At 37.0% G+C, this 14,352-nt stretch overlaps 1 protein-coding gene and 1 pseudogene across 1 annotated transcript; both read right to left on the reverse strand.

Moving 5' to 3' along the window:
- Positions 1-920: 920 nt before the first annotated feature.
- On the reverse strand, positions 921-1,983 carry LOC149197179 (membrane protein PM19L-like). The gene is made up of 3 exons (XM_089403870.1): positions 1,739-1,983; positions 1,508-1,553; positions 921-1,374 (listed from the first exon to the last, which is right to left on the reverse strand). The coding sequence occupies exons 1-3, from the start codon at positions 1,885-1,887 to the stop codon at positions 1,204-1,206; spliced, it is 366 nt and encodes a 121-aa protein (XP_089259996.1). The 5' UTR covers positions 1,888-1,983; the 3' UTR covers positions 921-1,203.
- A 1,599-nt stretch (positions 1,984-3,582) lies between these two features.
- On the reverse strand, positions 3,583-12,274 carry LOC149197180 (purple acid phosphatase 23-like; annotated as a pseudogene).
- Between the last annotated feature and the right edge of the window lie 2,078 nt (positions 12,275-14,352).

Here is a 14,352-nt window from a genome sequence, read left to right on the forward strand (position 1 = left end):
AATTGTAATTCCTTCTATATTAGATATACAATTGATATATAAAATTTTAATAATTATTAATAATAAAAACAATACATAAATCTATCTCATAAATATATGCTTTTTACTTTTTAATATAAAGAATAAGTGCATTTAAAATATATCTATCTTATAAATATATGCTTTTTATTTTTTAATATAAATAAGAAGTCTATTTAAAAATATATTTGAGCTTAGAGTCTCCGGCTAGTATAATGTATAACTCTATTCATAGGTTATCAAAATTGAAATTTTGTTATTTCCACCCAAAAACTACTAGTACTAATGCTGGCCTCCGAATCCATTTCCAAGTTAACCTGTAAAGCTAAACTGAAACGAAGCACGAAGTGTTGCGTGTCAATCATAAGCAAATTGTGGTTTGATTAGAAAAAGGCGCAGATATTCTCCTGTAATATCCGACGGAAGGGGCCTACTGTTCATCAGATATAATAACCATTCGATTCAAACATGTCATTATGTGGTGGGACATCCAATTTAAAGCAATAAGCTTTGTTGTCCGTTATTAAATAAGAGTACAGTACAGAATGATTCCTCAAATCAACTGTGCTGTAAAGTCCCTAGACCAACAGATCCACAAAGGAAAGTATTTGGTGATGAGTGCAATTAACAGAAAGCACTGAACAGACTTGTCATAAATTTGTGATAAAAAATCTGATGCCCTGCAGAAAGTTCCAAGGAAATCAGAGTGTTTGATAAATGGAACATTATATTCTTTCGCCTGGGCTGCTTTTCCTTCCTTTTGCGTTCCTTTATGACTAAGTAACGATTCATAAAACATTATTTGCCCATTATTCAATCATGAAAAGGTCGGTAGCGAGAAACTTTGAAGGTAGAACATGCTTTTTTATTCCAACATTAACAAGTTTCCATGATAGTGGTACAAGATTTACATATAACAGAGCCGCAACTTGATGACCATCATACAATAACTTTGATTCCTGTATTCTGCTATGACAATGACTTGCAAGCAGTGTATAGAAACCCAACTTCACTCAGTAAACAATGAACCTACGATATTGCCAAACAAAACTTAACATAATTTTGCTCAAATTCAAAGCTACTCTGCTCTTTATCTCTCGCATGCATTAATTTACTAGTCACACTAAACAGCCCATCTACTGGTAGACTACAAGCTATTATCAACACTCTATGGACAATCTAACACTAAACTGAAGAGGCCGCAGGAGTTCGTCCCTTCTGAGGCTCCGCTGTAGTTGTGGCAACATAAGTGTTCTCATAAGAACAATAATTTCCTCCGAAAAAACCAGCGTGGATGAGTAAGATGTAGAACAGCTTTGTTCCAGACACAATAATAAGAAACGATTCCAGCGTTATCTGAACACACATGCAAACTCACCAAACGTTACTGATAAAAAAACGCCATGACAGTAGGAAAACTCAGGCAGAGAATAGTACATTGGTGACGAATATGAGTGTCTGAAAGAAATAAAAGAGTAGTACTAAATACCAACTTTGTGTTTCGGCCGCCGATATGGATCTCCTTGCATCCCAATCTACAGTTTTTGTGAGTTAAAAATCATTAGTTCATTCTCAATTTGTAGATAAACCAGATGCCATAATTCAATTAATCCCTGATATATATGGTGTTAGTATACAGTATGTCATTTTGCAGCTAGTAAGTAGAAATCCCTATAATACTTAAAGAACTTATACTAGTTATATATAAATACATACATACCCCATAGCAAGTAATGTGAGCGCCCAAGCTGTCATGGAGGATCCGTTACTGGAAGCCAAGCTCTGTGCAGTCCAAACTCGGAGATGATGAAGCCCTGAAAGGCATGAAGCAGCTTCTACTACGGAGGCTATCAGAGCAAAAATAATCATGAAACCCGTCGCTTCAGGCAAGGAAAAATATTCTCGGACTAAGGGACTGCTGCTTAAGCTTATTTCACAAAATGGCAATCATCGATAAACAGCCTAATGTAGCGGGAATGAAACAGGGCAGAGCTCCCGCGCAGACCGATTTCGAACGGTTGTGAATGGCGTTTTGGCGCGCGGGGAGGGTCGCCGTAGTCAAAAACGAGACGGGGCGGGCGGGCCCTTGTTGGTGGGTCCCGCGTATGTCACCGGAAACGCGAGGTCGCCCGCCGGAGTTATGTATGCCATCCTATGTCATCCTGCCTGACGTGCACCACATACATAGTTGGCAAAGGCATTTATGACTCAATATATGCCTGGTTAGCCCTTGCCGGGTCAGACACTACCTCGATTGGACACTTCACCCGTTTATATCGAACTTGAAAACATATCGAATGTACTTTGAATATCTCATTAACTCTACAATGTTTATTTTTCATCAAGTACTTATAAGTAAAATATTTATGATAATATTTATAATTATTGATATTTAATAAGTAATAAATATCGATGATGATGATTATTAACGTTTAATGGGATCAAATTTTGGTTTATCGAATTTAAAGAAACAAATTATTTAGTTTGATTTAAGATTTTATTCTTATGCTCAAAAAACTTGGAAAGAAGTTTTTGAGTGAAATTGATATGTGTATTTGATAATATTTAGTGATATATATACTTTTTAATATTGTTTTTGATAAATATTATTTATAATTTTATAAAATTAATTATTTCAGCCATATAAATTAATTAAAAAATAAAAAAATTAAATTTAAAAAATTCAAAATATATTTTTAGTTTTCAAAATATTTTATTTAATATTTAATTTTTTTCAATAAATCTATAAAATCTATTTAAAAATTAATTAAAAATCAATTATTTTTTACTATAATTAAAAACAAAAACAATATAACTTATCAAAATAAATATAAACATATAAATTTTGACATATCAGAAATAAAAAAAAAATGATAAGTAAAAAAAAACATTTTAAAAAAATAAAAATTCAATATAAAAATGTGCAAGAAATTGAATATTATTTACGATACGTAAAAGTGTAATATAAAAAATATTGATATATTTAAATAAAGATAATGCTGAAAATCAATTTATATAGGACCTTGTTTCGGAGTCAACTCTTTCTATTGACTCCAATGTGACATGTCATGGAATGTGTTTATGATGCCGGTTAGTCTACTTGCACTCAAAGATATATTTCACATGTGTAAAAAGATTATATATATATTTATCGGATTAATCAAAATTAATTAGAAAAATAAATGAAAAAAATCATTTCATTTATAGATTAAATTAAAATATAAATTAAATTAAATTAAATTTATATTAAACTAATAATAAAATTTCAATTCATCATAACAACATAAAGTAAACCATCCCAAATTGGTTGTTGCACAAATAATCTCCCTAAGCAACCCCTCCAGATTTCTCCAATACGAAAAGCAGATAACTTATTCCTATTTTGCATAGCTTTGATGCATGCTTTATTACATGTCCTTCTAAACTTGGTGTTTCCAAATTTTATTCTTATTTTGCATATAGCTTTGATGCATGCTTTATTTCATGTCCTTCTAAACTTGGGTGTTTCCAAATTAAGCAATAGCTTCACATAATTTTGACATTCACATATCATCTTCGTTTTCTTCAATCATGAGCCTTGTGGATGTGCAAACACTTTTCAAGGTCTCTGACAATGTAGATTTGGTCGCCTACACTCCCATACGCATCTTGATTCCGGTGCCATGTCCATAAGGCGTGTGTTGAATTTTGTACCTACAAAGCAAATATCCAGAGACATTTGCAGTACATGATAAGTTTCTCCAATTATTAAGAAAAAAGAAAACCATAGAATATAAGTTGGTGGCTATCCAACTATGTATACGGTTGGAATATTTTAATATGGGATGTCATCTCACCTCAAGTATGCCATGACCAAAGCTGGATTCTCTGTAAGCACTCCATTCTGGCTGCCTGTCCCAGCACAACTTGCCCTTAGCTGGACCTGATGTGTATTTGAAAGGACACACGCCTCCATATGCTGGGTGTATTTTTGTGATATTAGGGCAGTATCCAGGCTCATCGGCATGATGCGTGGCAAGCCTCTCTATGTTTCCTCCATCCCCAATAGTTATATAGACAGGCCCACATGGATCTAACCCATACTTGTAAACTCGGTTCATTCTCTCGTATGCATGGACCTAGATTAACATACACAGTTCACAACCTTCAAGAAAATATAAAAGAAAAACTACTAACTGTTATGTGAGATTATGCTGTTACGGAATAAGAAAAAAATCCCCTCTTACATGTCCTAGGAAATCAAGGTCCACACCATACTCGTAAAGAAGGTCTTCCATCTGTTGTCTCATGCATTCGAACTCCTGATAATGGCTGTTGTAACTATTATACCAAGGGCTGTGCCATGATGCTATTAGCCATGGAGTAACCCTTCGATCCACTTGCTTCAGATCTCTCTTCAGCCACTTATACTGTTCGCCTGTTAATGTAGAAAGCTAGTGTTGAGAATCGAAGAATGACAATATACATCATAAATTTTGTTTATCACATAGGGAGAGAGAGAGAGATAACTCACTGGTTCTGTTATAATCAGTATATGATGCTAAAATCACAAAGTGCACTCCTCCGGCGTTGAACGAGTAATAGAGATTAATGTAAGATCCGGATTCGTTAGATGGGACTGCAAACCTCGCATTGTAAGATGCAAATTGCACGCCTCCACCTTGAGTTTCTATGTCATGATTTCCCGCCATTACCATCATAGGCACGCGTGATACTAGTGGCTCCATGAACCTTGAAACAAATTAAAATCTACTATGAATAACAGACCATAGTTTTTGATGAAACAAAAATGAACGAATTAAAAGTAATATACCTTCCCCATGCATCCCAACGAGGCTGATACGTTTGATAAAATGGACCATTAGGAAATGCGCACTTAAAGCAGCCCGCAGATTTATCACCAGTGGTAATATAGTTAGTTGCGTAAGACATGTCTCCAACCATGAGAACCATAGAGGGATCATTCTGCACAAGATGATTAAATGTTGTGGAAGAATTATAAGTGAGACCCAGATCTCCCGCCACTGCTATCCGAGGGAGATAATTATTTGGGCCTGGCGAAGGCAGAGTCACAAATTCGTGCTCTTCGCTTAGTGCAGATAACGATTTGTCTCCACATACATAATAATATCTGGTGTTTGGAAGGAGCTCTGCTCAATAATAAATGGTCATTTCGATTAATAATGAATTGAAGGCAATGACTACAACCCATTGCAACAATGTCATGTTGAGAAACATAAAAAAACAATTTCATTTTCAGGCAGGACTACATTTTAAAACTATGGCATGAGAAATGGAAACTCTATTGATGCATTTAAGAACGTTTGAACCCACCTTTGAGGAGAACATGGTGGATAATTCCGGAGGTGTAATTTAAAAGGCCTCTGTCTTTGGCTATAGATCACAGATGTCCCTTCAGCTTTAAAGGAGTGTACGCCACTTTTAGCGCCGTAATACACTTCACTCCCCAGTGAGGAAGGATCCAATGGCGTTACCTTGGGTCCGATCTCACCATCTGTTGGGTATTTTTAAATGGAGAAAATACCAAAACCAAATAAAAATTCAGCACAGAGACAATGCTCTGTTTACTCTGTCCAAGATCTTTTGACAGGGATCCTTTCAAAAGCAAAATGACTCAGATGACAACATTACACAGTCACAAAGCATTTCTATTAATTAAAAACAAACATTCTGTTACATATTTCTTCCTGTGTGCAAAGAGGGAATAAAATAAAACTCTGCTGCTCTCACAGATTTTCCACTGCTGTGGAGATTACATAAACAGTTCTCTGTTCTTCAATGAAAGAGGATAACATTACATCCCTGTTTTTCTTTGGATATTTCGCACTGCTGTGCACCCAAAAAAAAAACTATCGCGACTCTGCGCAACCACCACACCACTACATTAAAAAAAAACTACGGCACATAAACTATATTTATGTCAACGTATATATAAAAACATATATAAAAAAATATAAAACATATTAAACGTGCCCATAACTATATTAAAGGCATGGGACGTATGCCCATCACCTTATTAAAGGCCTCACCTAAATCACGTAAAAGCATTAAAAACCATGACGTTTCCTCCACGGCGGTCAACCACAAAACGACAAAAAAAAATTCATTTGACGCGGGCGGGGGTCGGCTGACGTCACTTCGGTGCCACGTGTCGCCACCCCATTCGTCGGGCCCGGTCGCTAAAGTCCGCACAGCTTCGCGCAGATCCGAGCCACCAAACTCGATCCAACGCAATTCGCTCGCCAAGGTCACGCAAACAAAACGACCTTTAGCGTCCGGGGAGAGCGGTTTTGGTGTTTGTACAAGGGACGCATGGCGCCATTTGATTGTGTCGGGTCCTCAGCTACGGATACCACCTTTTGTGAATGGCGGTGCGGGGAGACCGGGGTTGTTTTCAAAAAAACCGTCGCACATTGTTTTAAAATTAGAATTTAACACTCCCCTTTAATTTTAACAGCCGCGCGTTCGGTCATTCCCAAACACTTTCTCAAAAATTCGAAACTCTTCTGAACCAGTGGCTTTGTCAAGATGTCTGCAACCTGTTCCTCGGTCCTCCAATGTTCTAGGACAATTTCTCCATTGTTCACTAATTCTTTGATATAGTGAAATCTTGTATCGATGTGTTTCGTTCTCTTATGAAACAGTGAATTCTTTGACAAAGCAATAGCTTAGCTATTGTCACAAAAGACCACTGTCGCTTTTGCCTGCTCTTGGCCTAAGCTTCTCAACATTCTTCTCATCCATACTGCCTGACATGCTGCTGCTGTCGCTGCCACATATTCAGCCTCTGCTGTAGACAATGCTACAATGGACTGCTTCTTAGAAGCCCATGAAATGGCTCCTGAACCCATATTAAAAACATAACCGGAAGTGCTCTTTCGATCATCTACACTTCCAGCCCAATCGCTATCTGTGTACCCAACCAAATCAGAATGTTCTGAGGCATGATATAAAATTCCAAACATTTTGGTGCCTTTGACATACCTCAAAATTCTCTTTGCTGCCTGCCAATGTGCCTCCTTTGGCCTCTCCATAAATCTGGAAATTAAGCTAACAGCATACATTAAATCAGGCCTAGTTGCTGTTAAATACATAAGGCTGCCCACAATGCTTTTATACAAGCTAGGATCAAAATCCTTGCTGCTGTCCTCTCTGCTGAGCTTTAATCCCATTACTGTGGGAGTGATTGCTGCCTTGCATTCTTGCATGTTAAATCTGCTCAATACTTGATTTACATATCTTGCTTGTGAGATAAAAATTCCTTTTTCATTTTGCTCTACTTCTATGTCTAAGAAGTATCTCAACAAACCCATGTCAGTCATTTCAAATTCATCTTTCATGACTGATTTAAAATTCTGAATAAGATAAATATCATTGCCTGTAAAAATAACATCATCAACATACAAGACAACAATCAAAATTTTACCATCCTTTTCCTTGATGTAGACTGTGGGTTCTCCTTCACATTTGTCAAATTCATTATCCAATAGATATGAATCTATCCTGCTGTTCTATCCTGCTGTACCATGCTCTTGGCGCTTGCTTCATCCCATAAAGAGCTTTCTTCAATCTGCACACTTTGTGCTCTTCACCTTTCTTCTCATATCCGAGAGGCTGTTCCATATAAACCTCTTCCATTAACACTCCATTTAGGAATGCTGACTTCACGTCCATTTGGTAGACTTTCCATTTGTTTTGTGCTGCTATGGACAACACTGCTCTCACGGTTTCCATTCTTGCAACCGGGGCGAAAGTATCCTCATAATCTCTTCCATACTGCTGCTTGTAGCCTTTGACAACCAGCCTTGCTTTATGCCTTTCAATCTTGCCTTCAGCATTTCTCTTGGTCTTGTAGACCCATTTCACACCAATGACTTCTTTGCCTCTTGGTAACTCAACCAAATCCCATGTTTTGTTTCTCTCTATGGCATTCATCTCCTCATCCATAGCTTCTATCCATTTCCTATCTTTAATTGCTTCTTCAAAATGAATAGGATCATCAACATGACAAAACAAGGCAAATAAGGAATTCATTCCTTCTTCATAAATTTCACTTAGATTTCTAAACTTCTTACCTCGTTCACTTGGTGTGCAAGTGCTTGAAGATGCACTTGAATTTCCTCCTTGTGGTGTGCTTGGAGAAGCACTTTCATTGATCCTCAATGGTGTACCTTGCTGTTCTTGTGTTGGTGCTGCTGTTTGGGGATTCATTTCAGCCACCTCCTCTTCATCCTCATCATGAGACAAACAGTTTTTAATGTTCACTGTTTTCCCTATGCTTCCATCCCAAGCTTCCTCTTCAATGAATTGAACATCCCTGCTGACAAAGAACTTCTTGGTAGATGGGATGTACAACCTGTAGGCTTTGGATTCATCACTGTATCCAACAAGGATACACTTCTCCCCTTTGCTGTCCAACTTCCTCCTTAGCTGATCTGGAATGTGTGCATAGGCCACACACCCAAAAACTCTCATGTGGGTGACTCCTTGCTTTCTCCCACTCCATGCCTCTTCTGGCACTTTGTTCATGACTGCTTTTGTAGGACACCTGTTCAAAATATAAACTGCACAATGTACAGCTTCAGCCCAATACTCATTTGGCAAATGCTTTGCATTCAACATGCTCCTTGCCATCTCCATGATGATTCTATTCTTCCTTTCAGCAACTCCATTTTGCTGTGGGGTGTACCTGGCTGTAAACTGTTTATGAATTCCATTTTCTCTACAAAACTTTAGGAATTCATTTGAGATATACTCACCTCCTCTATCAGTTCTCAATACTTTTATGTGTAGCCCGCTTTGGTTCTCCACAAGTGCTTTGAAGTTTTGGAATTTCTCAAAGACTTCACTTTTGTTCTTGAGGAAATATATCCAAGTCTTTCTTGTAAAATCATCAATGAATGTCAAGAAATATAGGCTGCCTGCTAATGATGGAGCTTGCATTGGTCCACACAAATCTGAGTGGATAATCTCTAAGGGTGCCTTTGCCCTTATGCTTTTCCCTGATGGAAAACTTTCTCTATGTTGTTTGCCCAATATACAACCTTCACAAAGGCTGTCCGGCTTCTCTATCAATGGTAATCCATTTACCATTCCTTTTCTGCTCAATAAGTTTAGACCTCCAAAATTTAGATGCCCGAATCTCAAGTGCCATAACCAATTTTCATCCTTTGGCACGCTTTGGAAGGCCTCTTGGGTGATTGCTGCCATTTCCTTCTTGTTCTTCAAGTCTGCCCTGATTCTAAGAGGGAACATCCTGTTCCTTGTCATCTTCACTTCAGCAATGCATCTTTTGCTGGGTGGTATGTCCTTGATGGTGCACACATCATTTACAAAATAAACCTTGTAACCCTTTTGGATAAGTTGTCCAACACTCAATAGGTTACATCTCATTCCGGGGACATAGTAGACATCTGCTATGGTTTTCCTTTCTCCTTGCTTTGTAAATATTTTTACCTCCCCTTTTCCCATAACAGACACTTTACTATCAGTTCCTAGTGTGACCTCTGATTTCAAATTCTGATTTAAGGCTGAAAAGAGGGCTATATTCCCTGTCATATGGTTGCTGCAACCTGAGTCTAAAAACCATATGTCCTCACTATGTGTTTCAGCCATGTTACAAGCTAACAGGACATTTTTTTGACTGCTGTTTTCTCTTGTAACATTTGTATTTTGTCTGTTGTTCATATCATGCTGTTTCTTTCTACAATCACTAGCATAATGTCCATACCTTTTGCAATAATAGCATTGAACATTAGATTTATCAAACCTTTGTCCTTGAGCCTGATACTGATCTCTTTGTTGGCTGCTGCCTTGACCTTGGTTCTGATTTGTATTGCTGCCTCTTCCTTGTGCATTTGATGGGCTGTTCCTTCCACCTCTGTTCTGGCTTCTGCCTCTTCCTCTTCGGTTTCCTCTTCCTTGACCCCTTCCTCTTCCAAAGGACATCTGGGTCTTGAAGGCTTGCTCAAGGGATGAGTTTTCATTCCTACTCAACCTCTGCTCATGAGTTATCAGTGGTGCATGTAGCTCATCAACTGAATAGTTTGAGAGATCCTTTGTCTCTTCAATGGTGGTGACTATGGCATCGAACCTTGAGGGTAAGACCCTCAATATTTTCTCCACTATTCTTCTATCTTTAATTGTTTCACCATGAGTTCTCATTTGTGTGATTACACCAATCACATGAGTGAAGAATGATTCAATGTTATCTGACTCCTTCATGTTCAAGTTTTCAAAATCCTTTCTCAGCATTTGCAATTTTGCTGTCTTCACTCTCTCCATGCCTTGATAGGCAGTTTTTAGGGTTTGCCATGCATTGTGTGATGTTGTAGCTGCTACTATCCTTGGGAATATACTCTGGTCCACTGCTTGATACAACAAGACAATGGCCTTTGCATCCTTCTTCCTATTGAGCTTCAATAGGTCCTTCTCTCCCTGAGTTAGGTTATTAAATGTTGTTTCATCTGCAGGTTCCTCAAACCCATATTCTACTAGTTCCCATATATCTTGAGAGATGAACAAAGCTCTCATGGTTATAGACCAGTAGTCATAGTTCTTCCCATTAAAGTGTGGGAGCTGGGTGTTGAACATACCCATGCTTGTGCTTGCCATTCCTTGCATCTTGAACTATGGTTTTAAATCCTTGACTGTGATTTAAAAAAAAAAAACTGATTGTCTTTAGCAATAACAAGAGAAATGCTTTTGGGGAATACCTGAATCCTTCGCTGTCTGAGTCTTCTGTCTGCCTGAGAAGTTTTTCTGCAGCAACAACCTTCTCCCTTCAGCTTCTTTAACTTCTTTAAAGAGCCTCGTCCTGCTTTGATACCACTGTTGGGTATTTTTAAATGGAGAAAATACCAAAACCAAATAAAAATTCACCACAGAGACAATGCTTTGTTTACTCTGTCCAAGATCTTTTGACAGGGATCCTTTCAAAAACAAAATGACTCAGATGACACCATTACACAGTCACAAAGCATTTCTATTAATTAAAAACAAACATTCTGTTACATATTTCTTCCTGTGTGCAAAGAGGGAATAAAATAAAACTCTGCTGCTCTCACAGATTTTCCACTGCTGTGGAGATTACATAAACAGTCCTCTGTTCTTCAATGAAAGAGGATAACATTACATCCCTGTTTTTCTTTGGATATTTCGCACCGCTGTGCACCCAAAAAAAAAACTATCGCGACTCTGCGCAGCCACCACACCATTACATTAAAGAAAAACTACGGCACATAAACTATATTTATGTCAACGTATATATAAAAACATATATAAAAAAATATAAAACATATTAAACGTGACCATAACTATATTAAAGGCATGGGATGTATGCCCATCACCTTATTAAAGGCCTCACATAAATCACGTAAAAGCATTAAAAACCACGACGTTTCCTCCACGGTGGTCAACCACAAAACGACAAAAAAAAATTCATTTGACGCGGGTGGGGGTCGGCTGACGTCACTTCGGTGCCACGTGTCGCCACCCCATTCATGGGGCCCGGTCGCTAAATTCCGCGTAGCTTCGCGCAGATCCGAGCCACCAAACTCGATCCAACGCAATTCGTTCGCCAAGGTCACGCAAACAAAATGACCTTTAGCGTCCAGGGAGAGCGGTTTTGGTGTTTGTACAAGAGACGCGTGGCGCCATTTGATTGTGTTGGGTCCTCAGCTACGGATACCACCTTTGGTGAATGGCGGTGTGGGGAGACCGGAGTTGTTTTCAAAAAAACCGCCGCGTGCTGTTTTAAAATTAGAATTTAACAGCATCACCTCCACAACATTATTAAACCCTTAAACTCAACATTGCTCAACACGACAATATTTTGGGAGCAATCACTATTTTTTAAGCTATCCAATGGTATATGAATGAATGAAACTAGGGTTGAGAAAGAGACAGACCTGTTACCCAAGAAACCCACATGGAGTTGGGCGTAGTTGAACTAAACCCACATGGAGTTGGGCGTAGTTGAAAGTGCAAGCATTATTTTCTCTGGGAAGATAGAAGGAACTCTCTTGACGAGACGAGGGTCGTAGTTAGGCAAATCATCGCTTCCATTGCGCAGAGTGGGATCGAGGGGCACAGTCACAGGCTTAAATGGGCCTTGCAAAGTTGTTGGAATGGACAATATTCCTCTCACAAACACAGTTGACATAATACCAAACAAAATGAAAAGCTTCAACCCCATCGTTTCAGTATCTGCTTGCAACCCTGGGCTCTTCCCCATCCATATGATTCTCTTTCTATGCCTGGGGTAGATCTATATATATAAACAGAAGCAGGGTGTTTGCAAATTTATTAATCCATTTTGGCAATTTTATTATGGAGTGCCACGTCTTCCGATGTCGATTCAAACGCCTTCGAACTTATCCACTGGTGCGAACAATTATGCAGCAGGCATTTCTTTGATATCCAAACTAAAAAGGTCATTACCCTAGTAGCAGTAGTATGTACATCCTCTTTTATTTTTTTAATGGCTATTAATTTAATTAAGTAATAGTTAAAAATTTAGAAAAAATGGTGCAAGATTGAATATATATATATATGTGTGTGTGTGTGTGTGTGTGTGTGTGTGAAAGAAAGCAACTTAGAAACCCTCATGCATAATGCATAGTCATAATTGTTGTTAAGCATTATATAATTTTATGTTAATGTAAAATATTTTATTAAGTTATTTTTATTCTTATATTATTATGTAGGTTAGAATCTTTCATAGTCTCATTTTATTATAATTACAGACTTTGTCTCCTATATATACATTAACGAGACCTAGCTTTAAGATCATCAAATATTGTCTTGGTCATTGTGTTTATTATAAATGGAGCATTTCCCATAAAAATGGAATATAATTATTGGTTTCTTATCATTTTTAAGGTGCAAAGATATAAACATTTGGTTTAATAGCCCGTGATTCTAGGGTTTTTCTACTTCAAATAGGTCATCATGATATATATATATATATATATATATATATATATATATATATATATATATACTAGAGAAAGTCAACAATTTGTTTTGTCTTCCTCTCCGTAAATTGCATCACAATCGCGACATTTGAATCACTCAATTTTTACATATTTCATATTATTTCAATCACCAATTACGTTTTAATATATATATATATATTTTTAAATTTTAGAGTTTTTATAATCTTAATGATTAATAAAGCAGATGAGATTTTAAGTTTTAATAATATGGATTTTATTTAAAATGATTTTTTAATAATATTTAAATTATTATTTTTTTTTTATTTTTTTTTATTTTTTTTTTAATTTTTAATTTTAATAAAATTTATTAACCATAAAAATAATTGATTTTATTTTTTATATTGGTTTTTAATAAACTGTTTAATGTAATTTATGATGATGATGATGATGATTAACGTTGGTTGAGACCAAATAATGGTCTATCGGACCTAAAGAAACAAATTATCTATTTTGATTTAAGATTTTATTCCTATGCTCAAAAAGCTTGGAGAGAAGCCTCCCGAGCTCACTATAATTTTGACATTGTAAAAGGCTAGGAAGGTCAGTATTGTAACAAAGATTGTGAAACTGAGATCTAATGTGGTTGTACGCGGGGCACTCTAAGAGGAAGTGGTTTTCATCCTCGATGTTCCTATTCTCACATATATGGCAAATCCTTTCCGTCCATGGCGTTTTAGGAAATGCCCAACGACCTGTTTCACTATGGAGCTCATGAGAATTCGTTCTAATCTTTGCTATATTAATTTTCTTCTTTGAGCTAGTTAAAATAGAGAGATACTTTTGATCTTCTAGGGTGGGGTTGATGACTTTCTTATAATAACTTAATTTTCTTTTAGCCGCTAAGTCTTTCTCACACCACATTTTTTCTTTGAACTTAGAAGTAACAATATCTTTAATGTTATTTATGTTTTGCAATGCATCATTTTCGTTGATCTCCCAATAGTTTAACGAGGCCCTTGTGTCTTTATGCCACCCTCGATTGAGCCTTAGGTGGTTTTGGCTAGAATTTAAAGCTAGCTTAGGAAGTCTATGATCGTCTATGTTACTGGTTTTGTGCTTGTACAACAGAAACCTAAGCATAGCTACGCTCTCAATAGGGGAAAGACCTGCTTGCTTCTATAAGGAGAATGGGATAGGGTGTATTACTTTTAATTTCAGGTTATAAGTTATAAAACACTTCTGGATTTGCTCAATCTTTCTCCATGATTCTCTGGAGATGCTACAACCCCAAACCTCACAGCCATATAAGATAACAGGAGTGACTAAAGTTTCAAAGAGGAACTTCTTTTTATCCCACATTACAAGGTTTGCTATT

Source organism: Pinus tabuliformis, chromosome 2_2, assembly GCF_031772625.1.
Source record: "Pinus tabuliformis cultivar Carrire ecotype Pingquan chromosome 2_2, CPIR1, whole genome shotgun sequence".
In the NCBI taxonomy this organism is placed as follows: Eukaryota; Viridiplantae; Streptophyta; class Pinopsida; order Pinales; family Pinaceae; genus Pinus; species Pinus tabuliformis.